Source organism: Festucalex cinctus, chromosome 1, assembly GCF_051991245.1.
Source record: "Festucalex cinctus isolate MCC-2025b chromosome 1, RoL_Fcin_1.0, whole genome shotgun sequence".
Lineage (NCBI taxonomy): Eukaryota > Metazoa > Chordata > Actinopteri > Syngnathiformes > Syngnathidae > Festucalex > Festucalex cinctus.
Genome location: NC_135411.1, coordinates 16,506,705 through 16,528,573, shown reverse-complemented (window position 1 = coordinate 16,528,573; position 21,869 = coordinate 16,506,705). Strand labels below are relative to the sequence as shown.

Genomic DNA, 21,869 nt, shown 5'->3' with positions numbered 1-21,869 from the left:
GGTATAGAATTTAATGCATGAGCCTTTGGGGATTATTTTAGATGTGATTTTTAGTAGATTTATTTTGATATTAACCAGAATGACGTTTGAAAGTGTGTCACACAGAAGTGACATAATCTAACAGCAGCCAATAGAAAAGCACCTTCAGATGACGTCACTCCCATGGTGTTTTTTTTAAATATTGCGCACAAGTAATACACATAAAAAAAAATAATAATACTGAAACTAAAACAATGCTAAAACTAAGCATTTATTAAATAACTAAAACTAATAAAAACTAACAGAACCACCCTGAAAACAAATGAAAACTAACTAAATTAAAAATTCCAAAACTATAATAACCCTGGTCCTGATCCCCCCAAATTTTGAGCAACACACATCCACATGCCTGCCAAACACCTTCATCTACATACAGTGCTGAAGTTCTTGGCGGTGCAGGTCTCACCGCGGAACCTGCACTCCAGCAGCATGTCCTCCAGCTGGTGTCCGAGGCGGCCCATCATCTCGGTGGTGTTGACCCGGTACCGGGGCGGCCGGGCGTAGCCGTTGAAGTCCAGCAGGCTCAGCAGGCCCTGCTTGTGGCTCTCCTTCAAGATGACCAGGCTTTTCTCCAACAAGGTGTGGTTGGCGTACATGAGGTCCATCCAGTATCCGCCATGGAACAGGTCATCCCTGGTCAGGCTGGACGCTCGGAACACGTTCTTGTTGCAGAAGGTGACGGCCGGGAAGGACATCTTGTGAGCCCACACCATGTGGATTTTGGTCACAACCGGGAAGGAGATCAGGTAGAGGACTCTGTTCCTGGACCAGGTGAGGAGGAGGGCCACGCAGACCAGGAAGGCCACCGCCCAGACGCCCCGCTGCAGCTTGGACTTGTGCGGGGAGAACATAAACTTCAAACCGTGGACTTTGGTCCTGGTGACGAAATTCGCCGTCATCTCTTTCCGCGACTGACTTGACTTGTGTTGCTCCTGGCCATCGTTTTCCAAGGAGACTGACTCAACCATTTTCCTTGTCCAACGCGACTTCTCAATCGGAAATTGCCAGCAGCGGTGACGGGACCCTTTTGTGCGCGCTGCTCAGGCTTGCAAATCAATTGCCAGACAGAACAAGCGTGGCTCCTTAGGGAGAAGAAAATCTATTGAAACAATCAGCCCAATGCAGAAAAAGACCCAACGTTACCGCTCCATCCATGGTTGATTTTCTTGGACTTCTTCTCCAGTGACAGTCTCTTTTTGCTCTCCTCCCTTTTTCTCCACCACACATCGAAGAGATTCCTTTTTTTTTTTTACGCGCGTGTTGACTCGCAGCCCGCCGAAAGGAATAGAAAGCTTGTTGCGTCCCGCACGCGCTCGCTCACTATAGTGAGGTGGAGCCAGCGGATGAAAAGGCTTTTTCTTCCCCCACCGACCGGTGATGAAGTAGATTTGCTACGCTACGTGGAGTGCGTGCATCAATCAGAGAAGCGAAAGTCGCGCTAATGAAACCGTGTCGAAAAATTTATGATCCTTGATAGTGAATAAACAACAGCTCGTTGTTTGATCAATAGGACCATATAATTAAAGAAAAAGTGAGAGTATTCAAGTTTTTCTGTTGTAACTGCTGCATTCAGATGTGGCGCGGGACTTTATTAAATATGCATCTTGTTTTTAAGCTGATAGCAGCACTTTATGGGCGCATAAACTTGAATTTCTTTGTAGTCTCAGACAATAAAAGCGAATCACATACCGCAGTGACACAGTTTTATGGGTAAAAGTTGTAATATATAATTTAAAGGAAAGACAAAGGAAATACAAAGCTTCCTTTTTAGATATGACTTAATTATAAAGTTTGTAAATGTCATTCATACGGCACTTTTTGGTGAACACTCACAACGTGCTTCACTTAGTTAGATTACAGCCATAAAGAATTATAACATGCACATCCGTAAAAAGTACACAGTAAATTCTGTAGTTAAAATTTGACTCTATATAGATTATATTTGACTCTCTATTTAGAGCGGGACCAAATAGACTCAGTTTGAGAGTAGGCTACGATTTACAAAATGAACCAAAATAAATAAAAGTCTCTCAAGGGTTGAGGAACAAACTCTTGACCTGCAGCTTGGGAGACTGCCACACTACCACCTGAGCTATGCCCCACCTACTGTTTGCTTTTTTCTTCAAGAGACCAAAGACATCGTTTTTGGGCTCTTGGAATAAAGATGATTCCATGCAATCATGGAATCAGCTGAAGCTGACATGAGCGACATACTAACAGAAATTGCGTGGCTCAGGGAGTCGATCGGCTGTCTCCTAAGCTGAAGGTTGTGAGTTCGTTTCTCCACCCTTGAGTCACTTTTATTTTTTTATTTTTTTCCAATTTTTTATTTCACTCTCTTCCAAGTGTAAATCTTACTCTAAAACTGAGTCTATTTGGTCCCACTAAATAGAGTCAAATTTACTCTCCAGAATTTACTGTGCACAAAAAATCAAAGCAATACTGGAATGCCCGCCTAAACAAAGGTGTTTTTTTTAAATTTTTTAAAAGCTGTCAAAATTAATCGATTAATCAACAAATAATCGATTATCAAATTAATCAATCAAGTAAAAATTTTTAAAGTAAAAAGTAAAGTAAAATTGTCCAAATCCTCTGATTTCAGCATATCAACAGTAATTGTTCACTTATTTCTGTATATAAATCAAGATGACTTGACTTGACTTGTCCTTTATGAAAGAAGACTGATTATCTTCTGTTAATCAAAATACGACGTTTGCTAACATCTGTTTTTACCTTGGAAAACAATAACTGAACTGAACATAAATCCCCCTTTGTTAAAATCGCTGTAGGAATACGAAGTAAAAATAACCACCAATCACTAGTTAATAAAAAAAAAAATTCTATACACATATATATATATATATATATATATATATATATATATATAATCAGGAAAAAAATGATTTTTTTTAATATAATTTAATGCAAAATTAAAATGGATCCGATCAGTCGATTAATTGATTGAAGAATGGATTGAATATTGATTCTAAAATTATTTGATAGTGACAGGACTACACTTTTTTTTTTTGTAATTCTGTATGTCAAGTGAAAAATGTAATGTGATTGATGTAACCTGTAATGTGTCCGAAGGGGAAAAATTGAATAAAACAAACAAACAAACAAAACAAACCCTTAATCTTCAGATTTCATTGATTGTTTGGCTACACCTTTTTAAAAGAATCACACAAGGACAGACACTCTTACTAGGTTAGTGAGGAAAGGCCATAGATATGAACTCTCAACTAAAAAAAATTTAATGATACTGGCCATGGGAATGACAGGAAGGACTGAAGTCATATTTACCATTATTGTGATTGCTGGTGTGCTCGAAAACAAACTGAAGGGAACTAAAGAAGATTCTGCTCTATTTCAGCTTAACCAAGGCCAATAGGGAGATTCTGGTGAATTACAAAACATGCAACCTTATTAAACTTACAGCTCAGTTGCTCCACTTAGCGACCCCATGCATTGATTTCTTTTATGCCGGTGGGCTCCATAAAAATGACGCCCCCTACTAGACCCTTGCTTGATTGCTTTCTGTGATACAAGATTGCTGGCTTTCCGAATTGTCCCTTATCAGCAGTTTGACCCCAAAGTCGTCATCATGAGTTATTGCTTGCGTCAGATGTTACCCGGGCAATGCAAAGCGATGGTTATCATATCCAATCGGCATCTCCTCAAGCGAGCGTTGCTGGGTTCGCAACGAAAGCAGGCTACACACATTCAGGACAGTGTTTGCAGGGGAGAGGGACCGAGCCTCGTCACGAATAATGAAAATTCTCAATTAAAACTCCACTGACTACATGTACTGATAACAGGACCAGATTTGTAGCGGTTTTACAGTCTTCCAATCAAAGTGAACAACTACATGCCTTAAGGTCATTCTGAGCGGGTATCCTGTGGTGTGGAGTGTTTGAAGAATGACCTGACCGATCTGTTCGGAAAACAGTCGCAGTGAGAACGTAAATATTAAACCTGTTCAATATTTGAAATTGCAAATCCTCAGCCACGTGGTCAACCTGAATTTGCCCGTACCACATACTCAATGATTGTGACATGAAATAGAAGGAAGAATAAGGTAGCTTCTCATTCTGTCCTTCTTCTCTTTCTCCTTCTTTGTATTTTCAAGCAGTCCAAGTACCCTGCGGCATCATGCTGCCCCTCACAGGTCAGTATTTGTATTACTAGGCGCCCAATTGTCAGTGTGGTTAACAGTGTTGTTCCGATACCGTTTTTTTGCCCCCGATACCGATTCTGATACCCATCTTTACAGTATCGGCCAATACCATACCGAAACTTAAGGTTTTTTTTTTTTTCCGCAACATGAAAAAGCTGCGCTGCCATTGGTTCAGAGTAGGGGTGTGAATTGCCTAGTACCTGACGATTCGATTCGTATCACGATTCACAGGTCACGATTTGATTCGATACCGATTAATCCCTATACGAATTTATAAGTCGATTGTTGCGACTTTTTTTCATTTAAATTTAGAAAATACTAATCAGTAAGCTTGTAGAGTGTAAGATTTATATGAAAATGTATTATTTATTTATCTGAAATTTCAGTCTTATAGAGGTTGTAATCTGTTTCATGTTTGAACAGCATTAAAATAAAATATTAAGGCTTAATGTTCCGTTCATATAACATTCTTCCATGCTCAAGGTGTGAATCCTAACCCGAAGTCAGACGTTTTGTTGAATATTTTTCCATTAAAAATGGAAGTTTAAAAATCGATTCACACACACACACACACAAAAAAAAAAGGCAATATGATAAGACGTTGAATCGGTAAGACTACCGAATGAACAATTCTGAGCTCTTAAAAAAAAAAAAAAAAAAAAAAAAAAAAAAAAAAAATCTTTCTTTTTTTAAATTGAATCGATTCGAGAATCGCGCGATGTAGTATCGCGATATATCGCCGAATCGATTTTTTTTTTTTAACACCCCTAGTTCAGAGCATTCAAGGGCCAATAGGATATCTTAGATCGGCATGTAGTGAGCATGTCACATATCAGTGAATGTCGTGCACGAGCAAGACACAAAATGCTGGATCCAAAATCCTATATTAGCGTTGGAATTAATGGTATCGGCATGTTACTTGTGAGTACTCACCGATACAGATAACCACCGTTTTAATGCAGTATCGGCGCCTCTGCCGATACCAGTATCGGTACTGGAACAACACTAGTGGTTAACAGTGTCAGCCCTGTGAAGTCTGTATGTCGTCTTTACAAAAAAAATAAAAATAAATACAAAATTGCACGTTTGTGCTTATTTGAAGACTATACATTTTTATTATGGTGTAAATAGCAGTGTGATTTTTTTCCTTTACCGTCTTCATGCACCGTGTTATTGGCTGGCCACACCTCTCACCCAAAGTCAGCTGGTATAGGCTCCAGTTCACCTGCAACCTCAACAGGAGGGATTGATTTTTGGCCGGCAGTCGAAGCAACTTTAACTAGAAATCAAACTAAATACTCCACAGCTAACCATCAGTATCATATTTTCTCAGCCACATCGTATTTCTGCTACTTGCGTTATTTCCACTGTTCTATTTTTGTCTCAGTCTTCACATATCCTAAGATTTTTTTTCCACCCTTAAACTTAAACGAGCAGTCAATTCCTGTGTGACTTTTTTTTTCTTTTTTTGCCCAGGCTCAGTGATCTGTGAGCTTGTCAAGCCCTTTACCCCCTTCTTGTCAAAGCCCAGTTAAGCCCCAGAGGTCTCATTAAAAGGAGGAGCAGAGCTTTAAAGGAATAACTAGACGAGGTCCTTCAAGGGCCAGTGAGAACGCTCGACACCAAATGAGACAGTGGCGGCAATTAAATGCGCATCAGAAATACCAGGGCTGAGACCATTTACTATCGTCAGACGCCATGCGGCTAAAAAATTAGCAAGCCTTTTTGATCAGCACTACCAAACAAAGTAAGATTGTATAAATCTTTTAATAAGTTGACAATCTGTCTGTGATGTTTGACACAAAGGAGTGCTGAGGGGAGACATAGACAGCTCAGCTAGCCTCTTGTGCTAGCGGCTAACAAAGCGCGTGATGAAAAGGTAGTGTCATCATTTGTGTGGTATGTTCTTTTCTTTCACATTACATTCATCCATCCATTTTCAAAAGAGATTTGAGCCCATAACTTTCAGAACTGTGAGCTATTCGTGCTAAACGCCAGCCCAACGTGCTGCTATTTTCCACTACATGGATGGTTCGCTTCATTTTGTGTTCTTATGACAGGGGAGCAGGATGTGTGAGACGTATTAGCGGCATCGAGCGCTAAGAGTGGTTTATTGTTTTTAAAAAAAACTTAACCTGTGTGTATACTTGTAAAACAGCTGATCATGTCAACATGTGACTTTAAGGGTTTATATTATAATGACAACAGTTTGGATTTTGGAACAACCATCTGTTTTCTTTAACTCATTCGCTCCCAGACATTTTCACAGAAGCAATCCCGTTCGCTCCCGGCTGTTTTACTGGATTTTGACTGATTTTGCAAGGCCCACAGAATATTGTGTTCTATTGCTATAATGGAACCTATCAAAAGAAAGATTAGAAAGTCTCTTCTTTCATCAGGAAAAAGTATATTTCTGTATAGCGAAGTTTAATCATTTTTCACATATCTATTTAGAATTTTGAGTAATTGACCTTTTTTTTTTTCCCCAACATGGCCCTGGTTGATCTCCTTTGCTCTGCTGCCCCCTGCTGGCCGTTTGTGTAATAACTACCATTTCTGCAACCGTTCCTTGCAGTTGAGAGGCTGCATCAAAGCCTTCTGTATGCTCTAGCATAAAAAACAAACAAACATAAAAAAGTATAAATACGTCTTTGGGACACTAAAACATATAAAATAAAACATTTTTATACGTTTTTTGGGAGCAAATGAGTTAAACGGAAGTCAAGTCAAAAAGTTTTTTACAATTAAGTATTTTATTTGTCTAAACTCGTCTTGTGGAATAAGCAGCCAGAACCACCTATTTTTATCCATCTCAGGGGGCGGCCATTTTGACACTTGCTGTCAAATGAAAATGATGTCACCGTTCCTGAGGGCTTAGCTTGTGAACATCACACAACCAAACCCAGAAAACAGGTGAGCCGTGAGGTCATTACCTGGGCCCTTAGTCACTGTGATGTCATATTCAGTCGACAGCAGGGGGCAGTACAGTGCCAAATGGCCGTCCCTGAGATGGATAAAAACGAGTGGATTTTGCCGCTGAACTCATTCACTGCCATCGACGGAAAAATATGTCACTGTCAATTTGTTTTGCTGGACTGGCAGTGAATGTGTTAATTCGAATTTCACAAATTGGAATGGCGTGTTTAGACGAGTGGGGGGTTCTAGAAAATTTTTGACTTGACTTAAACACTTATTAGGGTCAGGGTTGAGCGACAGCCTATTCTACTGTGGGTGAGATGTGGACTGGTTGCTAACCAGGACACAAATTATTCCAAATATAGTTGATCTCAGTGTGAAATTGAGTTAGTTGAAGACTAAATTGTCCATGGGAGTGAATGTGAGTGTGACTGGCTGTTTGCCCGTATTTGACCAGGCAAGAGTGCCTCTGTGCCAATCAGTTAGGATAGACTCCAGCTCTCCCGTCCTTAAGAGGCCAAGCAATTGGAAACGGAGTCACAAAATGCATTGTGTTGGATTTTTGAGGTATCAAAATAGGATTCCGTTTGTGCGATTTCACACATTTCATGGCTGACATTGAGAAGCAGGGATTCCCTTGTCAACTTAATGTGAGGAGACGGCTGCAACAAATAAAATGTGCTGTCACGCTGGTGGACGTTCGCCTTCTTAAGCAAAGGGAGACATCTTGTGGTCTGCCTCTAAAGGGTCTGGGAAAGCAACACAGCCGCTTAGTATGCGCCACCATCACTGCATGGATTTGTGGCTAATTGATTAAAAGCGGCAAATAGTAGCAGGGAACTACGACATTGCACAAGGGAGGCCTCGGGCAGAATATCTGCAAGCATACAACATGACACAGCACAGAACTCTTGACAGATGGAGCTCAAGTTGGTATCAATAAGAAAACACATGTTCTCGCCGATACCTGCCCAAGACTTCTCTTGTTACATTGCACGTAAAGCATGCTGTCACTCACAAGTTTTCAGTTGGGACTCGCTGCAGTTTGATAAAGTCACTCACTATCCCCCCCCAAAAATCCCTCTCTGGCACTTTCATTTGCAAGAATATTCTCATTTTGATCCATATTCAATGGTGGTTTGCATCTTGTTTGCTCAGCATATGTTATCCTGGAGACCAGTTGTCCTGAAACGAAGAAAAGCAGGCACTTGCCAGCAGTATTTTTTTTTCTCAAAACATGCAGCGGCTCATGTGACTATCCAATCTGCCTCACAGTAAGAACAGGCCATCTGCAGGTCTCAACTATCCTGAAAACTTCGAAAAAACTTTTTAAGGCCACTTCCATCAAATTGAAGACGTCTTATCCACTCGGAGTGGGCGAAATGGGCTCAACGTTGAATATAAGCAATACAAATTATCTCAATCGACACTCAGCAAAATGAATCAGACTTGACAATAGTCAGGTTTCCATCCAATTGTCTCAATTTTTTTAAAGTGAATTTACTGAAAATGTGCAAAACGGACATGTGACTTATGCCCGTTTCCATCTGTTCTTCTTTTGTGAATATTGAGAGGGGACTCCGCCGCTGTAGGTGGCAGTATACGCCATAGAGATGTGATCCCCACACCAGTAATGTAAAAGAAAAAGAACAGGAAGTGCTGCGCCTTGTGATGTCGTATCAGTTTGCTTTTGTAATTCTTGATCAACCTTAGCGTTTCTTTGCTGTTTTCCATCTAAAATTGCATTAATATTGGCTTCTTTAATTAATTCCAAGAAGATTTCTGTTTCTTCGTCACCCCAAACATACCTTACTTTATCGTCCGCCATTGCTTTGTGACTACAAACGTACACGCGACGTAACATCCGGCTAAAACGTGCGATGTGTATCCGTTCTTGTCGGTGTTTATTCGCAAAACCTGTTTCCGTAGCCAAAATTCGCATTGTCCTTTTTTCAACACACTTCAAAATCTGCCCCCTCCAAGTGTAAAAATATTTTTTTTTGCGAATTTTGGGCCATTTTTCGAAATTCTAGCGTTTGAAGTCAGTTTTATTTTCGCTTTCTGGATGATTTCCAAAGAATTTAGGGCTGTTCAAATCCAGTCCTCAAGGGCCACTATCCTGCATGTTTTGATGTTTCCCTCCTCAAGACACACCTAATTCAATGATCATGGTCATTGTCAGACTTGCTGATCATTTGATCAGTTGCCCATCCATGGTTTAAATGTATCTGAGAAATTTGCCTTTTTAAGACCTTTGAACAGCTGATTTATTGATTTAGTGACCTTTTCAGAGCGTAATTAAGGCTTTAAATATGGAAAATCAAATCTCAGGCTCAATAAGGATCCACAGATACCCTGGAGATTTGGGGGGGGTTAAAAATGGATTTGTGCTAAGTTAATGGTAGCATTGACAAATTACATTATTCTTATCATTATTATTATTCTTAAAAAATGTCACACCTCTGTGGTCCAATCAGATATCCACGTCCAACAGGGTTTAACCTATCCGTTTAGATTTAGTGCAGGTCTACACATAGCCAGGGAGACCAAAGAAATTCATATCATTTTTAATCATCTTTGACCCAAGCCTAAAAGAAAACAGCAATATTCCAGTTCATACACAGACACAGAAAGTCTTCTCCTCTAGTATCAAGACCAACCTGTGAGAGGCAGCATTGTGCTACGGGGAATTCAGGCTGATGGTAAATACGTAAACGAGAGCGTAGTCGAAAAAAGAAGAAATGGACTAAGTTCATCGTTAGCTTATCTGGTGACTGCATTGCTGAAGCAAAACTTGTGTCACACACATTATCTTAAGTATGTATCCCACCTTTGGAGGACTTCAAGTGATATAATTGAACATCTGCATCTGACATTTTCAATGACCAACACGAACAATGCACCATGATGAGTTCCTGTGCACAGGGACACTCGATGCTGAGGGAAATCTCATTTTACGTGAATGAAGACAGCGATTTAATACTTTGGAAAACGCAAGTCATCACTTTTATTGACTTAAGAGAGCAGGAAATAGAGCACAAAAGCCATTAGTGGAAAAAACAAAAACAAAAAAAAGTCATTTGAGCTGTAAAGGACAGGAGATATGAAAGGTGAGTCATACCTCGATAAAGACGTGGCTTATTACAAAAACAGATGGTTTTGTTTTGGATGCTATGCCAGGGGGCTAATGGCTTTATTGGTTTTGGACACATCCATGTTTGTGCGCCACTTCCCCTTCTAACTACTTCATTAACATAAGAGGTTCTGTCAAGTGGCACCTCTTAATGGCTTCCTCATCTGCACAGTCAGCAAAAAAGACAACTACGAATTAAGTCGTATTGATCTGCCTTACAAAAAACACTGGCTACTACTGTACACTGATGGAGCAAACGCATGACATATTTACTCTGGAGCTTGTCATTGACAACTTTTTTTTTTTCTCTCTCTCTCGATATAATGTATTATTTACACTGTAGAGCGGTGCTGTATCTGCTGCCACCTATCTTGGCTCCTTCTGTTTCACCTTCCACGGTCATTATACGCTCCTGGAACACACACCTCACTCATACCTCAAGTTGTGTGTCACACCCCTGGCTCGCCTCCAAAGCCGGCTGACTCGCAATGATGGTGTCAGACCCGAGCACAGTCCCAGTCCCAGCGCAATCTATGTCCAACTCGGCCTTGCCTTCCTCTTTCCTTTCATTTCCTTCCATCCAAGCTCCCTTATTCATTCCAATGTTCACATTTTTTTCTGTTTATCTTTGCTTTCTTTTAATCATGTTGAAAAGACAGGAAAATCTCTCATGAGGAAGTTCATAGACTAAATTTTAATGCTACACGAACAGCATAAAATTAAGCACACCGCAAATGCACTTATTGCAGGGAATAAAGTTGGCAGAGCCCAAAGTAACTATTTATTTCTTTATTTTATCTATAAATCTATTTTTCATGGCTGGCGTAAATCTGGCACAGAGGCGAGTTAGCCGGGATTTTGGTGACAAGGGCAAGACAGGGCATCTAAAAGTTGGAGATCTGCGCCACTATGAGTGTGAACACAGCCCACTGCAGTCACTGCCAATCAAGCCTATCAAATGCTTTAAAATGTGTGCAGATTTGCTTTAAAGTCATGCACAGTTAACACTTCAACATGGAACTTATTGAAAAAATATGTATATACAGTGGAGTGAATACAATTTACCTAAGCTAAAAATGAAGAGAATATGATGCAGGGAAAATAAACAAATACAGCGCTTTGCTTCCTTTATAGTGATTGTTTTCCTATGCTTTTTTTTTTTTTACAGTATACTTAAAAAATGTAACTAACAAATATTTTAATTATTAATTAATACATAGATGATCTGCGATGGGCTGGCAACCAGTCCAGGGTGTACCCCGCCTACTGCCCAAAGCCAACTGAGATGGGCTCCAGCACCCCCCGGGACCCTTGTGAGGGATAAGCCGTCAAGAAAATGGATGGATGAATACATAGATTATTTGAATGATAATTCAGTTTTAAGCATAGTTAGATTTTTATCTTTATTTTTTAAAAAGTACATTTTTCAAACTGACAGTGCAGATAATACAGTACAAAAATATCAATCAGTTATTGGTTTGGTCCATAAATTATCACAAAATAGGCATGTTGCAACAAGGCCCTGGTTGATCTCTTATACTCTGCTGCCACCTGCTGGCCATTTGTTTTTGTTTTTTTGTTTTTTTTTAAATAACTACTATTGCTTTAAGCGACTTCTTTAGGTCAGAGGCTGCATCAAAACCTGCTCTCGTATAAAAAAAACATAAAAAACAGACAGTATACAGTAAATATGTTTTTGGGACCATGGCAACATTTAAAATAGAACGTTTTTATACGTTTTTGGGAGCAAATAAGTTAAAGAGTGTGGGAGGGATAAAACAATATTTTTAAAAAGTCTCTCCATATTGGATTTTCATTTGAGCAGTTCATTGCATATCTTTGTTAAAGCCACAATGGCTATTGGTGTCAAAAGTCAGGGCTTATAGTCCAAACTTTACAGTAAGTGTGTCCAAAGCACTGAAATGACGAGCAGAATTTATCCGGCAGGTGCACGTTTGATTCATGTGGTGGCCTCGCTCTCCTCCAGAGGAGTGACTTGTGTTGAGGCACTTCTGTGTTCTGCTTATAATGATGTAATCAATCACCGTCGCACTTCACCGTCACTTGCTCGACACGACGGTGGTGGCAGAAGATTAATAATGATAATGAAACAAAATAAAGGCTGTGGTGCATATTCTAATGCTTTCTTTAATAGAGCCTTGAGTGGTTGAGTTGCGCATAATGTCTTGCAAATGTAAAAACAATTCACTTCAAAAATAGAAAGCATACCCGTGGAACAGTAACTGAAATGACTTTGACTGAAAGCTTTGGCTCGTCAGCACAATATGAGAAATATAGTTGGACTGCAATTTCATACACAAATTAATTTTATGAATTATATGCTATGTTAATACACTTATACAAGACAGTATCACTTTGCATGTTGCTTCTCCATTACTTTACCTAATTTTAATGCTATGTCATTCTTTTCAGCTTATACATTTGTGAAACTTTTGTTATGTTTGAGTGACATGAGTGTTAAATGTTTCATACATATAACAAAGAATTGAGTTTACATTGTTTCCTTCTGGAAAAAAACAGTTTCGAAACTAGAACAACTTAGAAGTCAACTATCTTCTTGTAACCGATAAAAACATCCTGATATAAATTAAATTGGAATTATTTTATTCCAAAGGAAAATGATTGCAGATAAATAGCTTGAGGGTGAATAAATATAACTGCTGTAGCAGCTTATTAATATCCACACATTAGTCAGAACATCTGCTTCTGTTGTTGCTGTCATGTCTCATTGACTACATTTTGGGCACAGCGACAAACATACAAGGAGTGGACTAGAATTCATAGTTTGGTGCAGACCTCCGCCAAGGCCTAACAAATCTTCTTAAAACCGTACCAGATTGTTCACCTTCTGGACCCATTAGCTAACTAAAACAGCAGCATCTGAAAAAGCTAATATGGAGAAGAAGGACGGCCGGAATTTCTTCTTTTTATTATTATTATTATTATTATTATTATTATTATTATTATTAAAAACTCAACACCATCTGTTAGTTTGCTTAGGGTAAGGGGGAGTAGTACAAACACTATTATCATAAAAGTTTGGCTTGACGCGAGTATATTTTATTTACTTTTGTTAAAAGGAAAGTCAACTCAAACATTTTCTTTACAATAATATGTTCTATGTAAGTCTAGACATAACATTATGATTCATATTGCATTTTAGGAATATAAATTAACAGCAAAATCCACCGTTTTTAATCCATCTCAGGGGGCAACCATTTTGCCTTTGACTGCCACTTGTCGACTGAAAATGACATCACGGTTGCTCAGGGTCTGGTCGCGACCAATCATGGCTCAGCTGGCGAATGTCACATGACCAAACTCAAAAAAACAGCTATGATTGGTTGTCATCTGAGTCCTGAGCAACTGTGATGTCATTTTCAGTCGACCGCATGTGAGAAAATGGCCGCCCACTGAGATGGATTAAATTGAGTGGATTTTGCGGCTTAAAGGGATACTTGAGTCATTGAACAATTTTCAGCAGTGAAAAGTTAATATTTTGTCCAGAATGAATTTGATAACTTTATTATTTTTCATGTACAGTATTTTCCGCACTATAAGTCGCACCTAAGAGCCTTCAATTTTTTCAAAAGTTGACCATGCGCCTTATAATCCAGTGCGTCTTATATTATACAAAAGTCCTCTCAGGCCTAAATAAACTACTATTTCAGTATCAAGTTAACAGTTCAAAACAGTAAATAAAATACTCAAATCCTCATTCTGTAACAACAGCTTTTAAGTATATTCAGTCTTCAACAGAATAAAATAGCATTGAGCAAAAATATATTATTTTTATCCACTCAAAAGTGCACTGAGGTAGCTATGTACATGTAAACATTAAAGTTTCACAGAGGTACAAAAAAAAACAAAAAAAAAACCTCAAGTGCTTTTCTGCTTTTTAACTTGTGTAAACATGAACGTGTAAACATTAAAGGGATCGTTCGGCTTTTTTAACATGAATCTCGATTTGATCCTCACCTCCCGTGTGTGCGATCAGCGCTGACTTACCCCTGACAGCGTTCGGTGACACCAGTTCTGGTTCGACGTTGGACGAGAGGAAAATAGTCCAGCAAGCTGGCTGGGGTCTCGGAAATAAAGTGTTTTTCTTCTAAAAACTTTTTGTTTTCAAAAGCGTGATACATTTCCACCACAATACTCTTTTCTGAATAAAGTCAGACGCCATTACCGCCAGCCACTACTTTTCTGTTCGTTCGTTCGCATCACTGCGCGGCGCCCTGTAGAACGCTAACCGACGCACTGCAGCCAGCTAACTGATACTTCCGCCTGAAGTTGTTTGCCTTTTCAGCAGGTCTGATCTCACGAAGAGGTGGGTTGGTCAGCTCAGCCATGCTTGTTGTTGTTTTGAATCTCGAGGCGTGAGTTGTGGATGTGTACTCTCGGTCCGTCCCAAAAGCGTCCCGAAGACCGCGCGCGCTACTGCGTTTCAGTTCCGCGTACTTTTCGCTCCGGTTCACTTTTAGTTTCGCTTCCCTTGGCATATTTATATAATCGGAATTTGGACGTTTGTGAATCGTTCTCGATTGTTCCACGGCCGAATCGTGAATAATCTAAGAATCGGAAATTTTGCACACCTCTAACTAATACTAGCTGTTTATTCATTTTGGGAGTGAATGGAGTTGTCAGAAAGCTGGTTTGTAATCTATTAATAAAGTTTGACTGACCTATCTGACTGTTTTGTTGACATTCCCTTTAGCGCAGCACCATCTAATGGATGCATAACGTAACCCCAGCCTCGACTGTCGCGCCTTATATATGGCAAAAGTTTTAAAATGCGTAATTCATTGAATGTGCGCCTTATAATGCTTTATAGTGCGGAAAATACGGTACAATTAATACCTTTAAAAAGTCCTTTTTCTACTTGCTGTCGACTGATGATGACATCACCTGTGCTGAGGAAGCAGGTAACGACGAATCATGGCTCACCTGTTTTCTGGGTTTGGTCAGTAACTGAGCCATGATTGGCCATTACAAATATTTCCTCAGCACAGGTAATGTCATCATCAGTCGACAGCAAGTAGAAAAAGGACTTTTTAAAGGTATTAATTGTACATGAGAAATAATGAAGTTACCACATTATTTATAGACAAAATATTAACTTTTTACTGCTGAAAATGGCTCAGTGAGTCAAGTATCCCTTTAATTAACATACTACAAATGCAATATTAATCAGAATGCTGTGTTTACATTTACATAGAACATATTACTGTAAAAAAATGAGTTGACTTTCTCTTTAACAAAAGTGAATAAAATATACTCAAGCTGAGCCAAACCTTTATGATAATAGTATTCGAACTATCCCCCTCACCCTAAGCAAGCTAACAGATGGTGTTGAAAAACAACCTTAAAATGCTACAATAAAATATTACCGAAGGCATGTACAAGCAGATTCCACACGGGGCTCTAATTGTCAGATGTTGATCGTCTCACCACTGTGTTGCTGACGTCTACGCTTCATAATACAGCCGTTCCCTCGCATCTCCACCTCCTGTGAGAGGAAGCGTCCCGCAGCGAGATCAGCAGGCCCGAGGAGGGGCAATTCAGGCGGCTCCATGAATCTTTAATCAGTCCCCCTCTATAGTTAGGCCCTCTCCAGTTTCTGACATTTAGCTGAAATTTGCCCTTTGTGCTGGTGGATGTGAAACGCCAAGGTCACCTAATGGATCAAAATCTGCCTGCTTAAGCTCCAACATGCAGTTGTGGTTTGGCAGTGCCGACTCAAAACGCGGTGCAGCTTTTGATTAAGCGCGACGCTTTTGTGCAGGTTGAAACCGGCTAAAACCATCGTTTCTCACGCTTTTAATTCGACTGATTTAAGAAAAAAAAAAAGCCTTTGCCTTTGTTCCTCTGGGCTGCTGCACAAAGAAATTGTGCTCATCTCTGTGCTTGGCTTTCATCATTCAAGTCAATGAGCCTTTTCATCGAAACACTCCAAATGCAACCTGTCTCTTGTCTCTGCAGCAGGACGATTAAGTTCCACTCAAATTCTGCTGACATGATTTTATCAGCGAATATGAAGGGTGGCTGGTGAGAACAATAACCTTTCCTTGCGAAATTGCCCGGGTGTCTTTGAATGTCATGCATCGAGTGCGCAAACGTCTGCGCAAATGGCTGTTATCACTCTTAAGATATTTACATGTGAAAATAATAAGAATGAATTATTTACTGCCGTGCTCGTGACAACAAGCATATGTTTGCTTCATAATGCATGACGCGACACGTCAGCAGAGATTTGTTGAACCATATGGCATCTCAACAATTCGCATCTTGTTTTGGACACTTTTGGGACAGATCGGTCGTTTCGTCACGACACACATTTTGTTGTATTTTGTCTCGTGATCATAGATTATTTGCACTGGGCCTGAGTTACACACTTTCTGCAAATATGCCATTTTAAGGGGACATACTATGACCTTTAAATTGGTTGCATACAATTAAAGTGATAATGTAACTTGACTTAAAGGGGCTGTCTGCCGGATTCACTCAGGAAAATGCACTTTTTAAATACAGGATGTACACACTTTAACTTTCTCTCAGTCTACACATCTGTGTTTTTGTTAATCTTTTGTGGTAATTTTGTCCTAAACCCCCACCTCCCCAGCCTGTATTTTGCCATTTTGTGTTTGTTTTGTAAACAGCAGGATGTTTCTGTGGAAAGACAGTGTTTACACCCCTCCAGCCAATCGCAGAGCGGGGGGTGGCGTGTCGCAAACGGGGCCGGGTGAACGTATCAGCTGCGTGACGCCACTCCCGCGGCGATTTGAAAGTACGCACGGATTATTATTATTTTTTCACTCACTCACTCACTCACTCACTCACAGAAGCTTACGTGTGTGAATGAGTGAGTGAAGAACAAAAAAATCTGTGCGTGCTTTCAAATTGCCGCGGGAGTGACATCACGTCATCATGTACACTGTAAGATTTGAATGAAAATATATTTATTTATCTGAAACTTCAGACTTATGACTGTGAGCCACTATATTTATCAGGTTTGCCATCTGTTTCATGTTTGAACAGCACTGAAATAAAACATTAAGGCTTAATGTTCCATTCTATAACATTCCTCCGTGCTTAAAGTGTGAACCCTAACCTGAAGTAAAACGTTTTGTTGATTATTTCCAACCAAAAATTATGTTTAAACATCGATTCGGAAGCATGTTGAATCGCTAACGAGAATTGTGTGTGCTAATATCGCAATATATCGCCGAAACACCCCTACGAGCTATCATTGATCATTGTCCGTCTCCACAAGTGAAAACTCTTTATTATCTGTGTGAGGAGTTGTCACTGAGAATCTGCTTTTATTTTCATGCTGTGGGCTTTGCACAGTAGAAGCCAACAGAGAGCCACAGCGTGAGAGCCAGCCCGCTGTTTGACGAGAGGCAGCTGGCGAAGCATCTCTAGTCACAAACCTCAGGCTCATTGGCAATAGAAGTCGGACTTGCCATTGGCCCAGCAGTATAAGGGCTTGCAAAAGTGGTCAGATTTTAGCCAAAAGACAAAAAATAAGTGTTGATCCTTGACAAAAGCACATCACAGAGAAATAGAGTACCATACAGCAAATAATACTGTAGGTCACGGGGTGCATCATCCACTTAAGACCACTGTTGCCATAGTTACCTTGAAAAAGTAACTTAGTTACATTACTGATTACTTTCTTTAAAAAAGTAACTTAGCTACATTACTGATTACTTGCTTTAATCCTGGGTGCTTTTCCTCACAGGGTTCTTCTGTGCACTACGCATTCTGCTGATTAATATTGCATTTGTAGTATGTTAATTAAAGGGCTACTTGACTCATTGAGCCATTTTCAGTAGTAAAAAGTTAATATTTTGTCTATAAATAATGTGGTAACTTCATTATTTTTCATGTACAATTAATACCTTTAAAAAGTCATGTTTCTACTTGCTGTCGACTGATGATGACATCACCTGTGCTGAGGAAATATTTGTAACGGACAATCATGGCTCAGTTTACTGACCAAACCCAGAAAACAGGTGAGCCATGATTAGTCGTGACCTACTTCCTCAGCACAGGTGATGTCATCATCAGTCGACAGCAAGTAGAAAATTGACTTTTTAAAGGTATTAATTGTACCGTATTTTCCGCACTATAAGGCGCACCGCATTATAAGGCGCACATTCAATGAATTACGCATTTTAAAACTTTTTCCATATATAAGGTTCACCGCATTATAAGGCACACCTTCAATGAATGACATATTTTAAAACTTTTTCCATATATAAGGCGCTACAGTAGAGGCTGGGGTTACGTTATGCATCCATTAGATGGTGCTGCGCTAAAGGGAATGTCAACAAAACGGTCAGATAGGTCAGTCAAACTTTATTAATAGATTACAAACCAGCTTTCTGACAACTCCATTCACTCCCAAAATGAATAAACAGCTAGTATTAGTATTAGCTAGTATTAGCTAGCGATCCAAGATGGTGGAATCTTCTGCGCATGCGCGTCACCGATCGTGCAGGGTCACCGATAGCGTCTTGACAGCGAGACCTGTGGCGGCTCAATATCGATCCATATATAAGACGCACTGGATTATAAGGCGCATGGTCAGCTTTTGAAAAAAATTGAAGGCTTTTAGGTGCGCCTTATAGTGAGGAAAATACGGTACATGAAAAATAATGAAGTTATCAAATTCATTCTGGACAAAATATTAACTTTTCACTGCTGAAAATTGTTCAATGACTCAAGTATCCCTTTAAGCCGCAAAATCCACTCAATTTAAATATCTAAGTTCATAAACGTGATTGTTCAGACCGATTTAACTGTTGAGCCATTGCTAACTAACACCATATGTGAGCAGTCTCTCAGATGAATTTGAAATGTCATATTGCTTGTTCCGTGCACAGTATTACAGATGAACCTGCGTTATGCGAAGAGGCTCCACAACCGTGTGTGCATCGAACAAGTTATGTGGGATACGTGACAAATTAGTTGTGCCCATTCTTGACAGCCACATTTCTCCATTATATTCCTTTTTTTATGAAACACAAGATTGTTTGTGAACTCCACCTCTCACATGATGTCAATCAGGGGCTCCAGCTGCCCTGCGCCAATGAGCAAGTGGTATAAAACAGATGGCTGGTGTTGTCAATTCTACTTACTGTGGTGAAGTTCTCCGCTCTACACTCTTTGCCTCTGTATTTGCAGTCGAGCAACATTTCCTCAATGTTATGGCCGGCTCTCTGCACAACCTCCAACATATTAAAGGTCTTGCTGGGGAAAAACTTGCTGTTGTCCGTGGGCTGCCCTACGGCGGTCATGAAGTCATCGAAATCCCCTTGCTCCACACCCAAGAGCCCTGCCATCCAGAAGATGTCATTCCTGCGGATTTGGGACTTGCGGAAACTGTTGTAGTTACACAAAGTGATGGCGGGGAAATACATGATGGGACTGTCCATCTCATCCAGGATGGTGACATGGGGGTACTTGTAGTACTCGATCACGCGATCAGCCACTTGGTAGAGGAAGATGGAGAGCGACGAGCTGAATGCGGCGGCCCAAAGTAGCCGTCGGAGGGTCACGCCGCCAGGTAGGAAGATGTGGCTCAGACCGTGGAGGGTACAGTTGGCTCCGAACACCGTTATATCCGACGGCGGACGTGGAGCGTCTTCCTCCCGTGCTCCCATTTTCAAGTGTTGACCTGGGACGGTCTCTCGAACAATGGCGGCCCACTGGATAATGGTCCGAGCAGAGTGGTGCAGTCTACACAAATGTACAAGGGTTGGGCGGGATAGGCTCTTGTTTCCCCTTCATACCCAAAGGAGGGGAAGGGGTTGGATAGCTGGAGTGCGGAACAGGCTATGAGACAGTTATACCAGCCAATCCATACTGAGATCTTGGATGTAATAGATAGTGTTTCCCTTGGGAAGCAAATGCTGATCCTTCAGTAGGTTGACAAGAATGCGCCAAATGATGTAACTATAAAATGTCAAACATTTTCAGTTCAAGAACTCTTTCATTATTCTTTTTTTGTTTAAATCAAGATTTCAGAGAGAATCAAAGGATGCCAAGCAATTTAAAAGGTGGAGGAAAAACAAATCAGCCTCTGGAGACATAACAAATGTGTGGTATTGGCATAAAAACGGCGCTATTCACATTAAAATATTGTTCACCAGTAATTGGCTTCTGGGAAATCTGGATGCAAGTGGTTGTATACAGACAATTCCTGCTTTGATTAGACTTACTGCAGCTTTTGATCGGAATGAACTGAAACTATCACACTTCCATTCAGTCTAAGCTTCTACGTTTGGAAGTCAATGAAAGAATATTAAACATGTATCAACTCCCATTCGATGCATCCCCGACTTGTCTTTTATGTTTGCAGAAATATCAACTAGTATCTTACTGCAGTTTCCCCACACTGAATATATTGCTGCTATATCCAGAATGTGTCCTACTGCATCCATCCATCATCTTAACCGCTTGCTCCTCACAAGGGTCGTGGGGGGTGCTGGAGCCTATCCCAGCTGGGCCGTAGGCGTGGTACACCCTGAACTGGTTGCCAGCCATTCGCAGGGCACACAGAGACAAACAACCAGACACACTAATGATCACACCTAGGGACAATTCAGTGTTCAATTAACCTGACACGCATGTCTTTGGAATGTGGGAGGAGACCGGAGTACCCGGAGAAGACCCACGCAGGCACGGGGAGAACATGCAAACTCCACCCAAGAAGGCCGGAGCCTTTACTCAATCTTGCGTCCTTAGTATTGGGAGACGGACGTGCTAACCACTCACACCGAACCGCCCCTACTGAATACAGTTTAACATAAATACGGGAGGCACATATTTCCCGATTAATTATCTCAATCCGTCTCAACTAAGAACAATGGTCTCTGCGCAACATTTGTTGAGCATTACTTTAATAAGATAATTGATGGTAGGCCTGTCACTAACGTTTAAGGCTAATCTGGATAACACATCCTCTTCTGCCTTGGATTTTTATTTTTTTTTACACCACTGTTAAATGTGTCTCCATTACTTCCTGCCTCAGCTCTCATCTTCAATTAGTGTCAGCCCAAAGGCTCAGGTGTTCCCATTACCATTCCACATGTTAAGTATTTTTATGGATTTTTATTTCCAGAAGCTCTCTCATGATGCTAGATCATTATTGTGTTTGGGTTGGTCTGTCCACAAACATCCAAGGAATTAAAATGGCTACTGAAATAAAAACCTAAACCCATGACAATAAATTAATGTTTTAAAGTTAGGTTATTAAACTCCTTTATTTCCTATTTCGGGGTGCCTTATAAGTTGGCAAGTAAAAGCACCGTGCTGAACGAAAAGTAGTTTTAAAAACATCAACACATAAATGAGACAGAGAGCGTCTAGAAAACCGACTTTCTTTTATGGCAGTCTGCAAATGTGAGTTATTTAAAGCTGAGAGTTCATTCAACAGCTTCCTGCCCTCTGCACATTTCAACTGCAAACCTCGTTTTCTCTTGACAGAATACTTCCAACCTAGATAGCAGACTACACTTGGCCAGATTCTTGAGATTTTGAGTCAGGCACAGGTTAGACAATTTGCTGATCTACCGT

At 40.3% G+C, this 21,869-nt stretch overlaps 1 protein-coding gene across 9 annotated transcripts in view; it reads right to left on the bottom strand.

Annotated features, from left to right (window-relative positions):
- Positions 1–21,869, bottom strand: part of asic1c (acid-sensing (proton-gated) ion channel 1c) — a 108,105-nt gene that overhangs the window by 36,036 nt on the left and 50,200 nt on the right. For 4 of the 9 annotated variants that reach the window (XR_013283240.1, XR_013283237.1, XM_077519569.1 and 1 more), the window contains exon 1: positions 414–1,457. The exons of 1 other annotated variant lie outside the window; for it this stretch is intronic. Coding sequence is in view for 6 of the 8 variants with exons in the window: in XM_077519569.1 (XP_077375695.1) it covers positions 414–1,007 (594 nt within the window). In the remaining 2 variants the exon portion in view is untranslated. Of the gene's footprint in view, positions 1–413; positions 1,466–21,869 lie in introns of those variants that run through there. 4 more of the 9 variants (XM_077519579.1, XM_077519588.1, XM_077519624.1 and 1 more) reach the window with 4 other exon arrangements.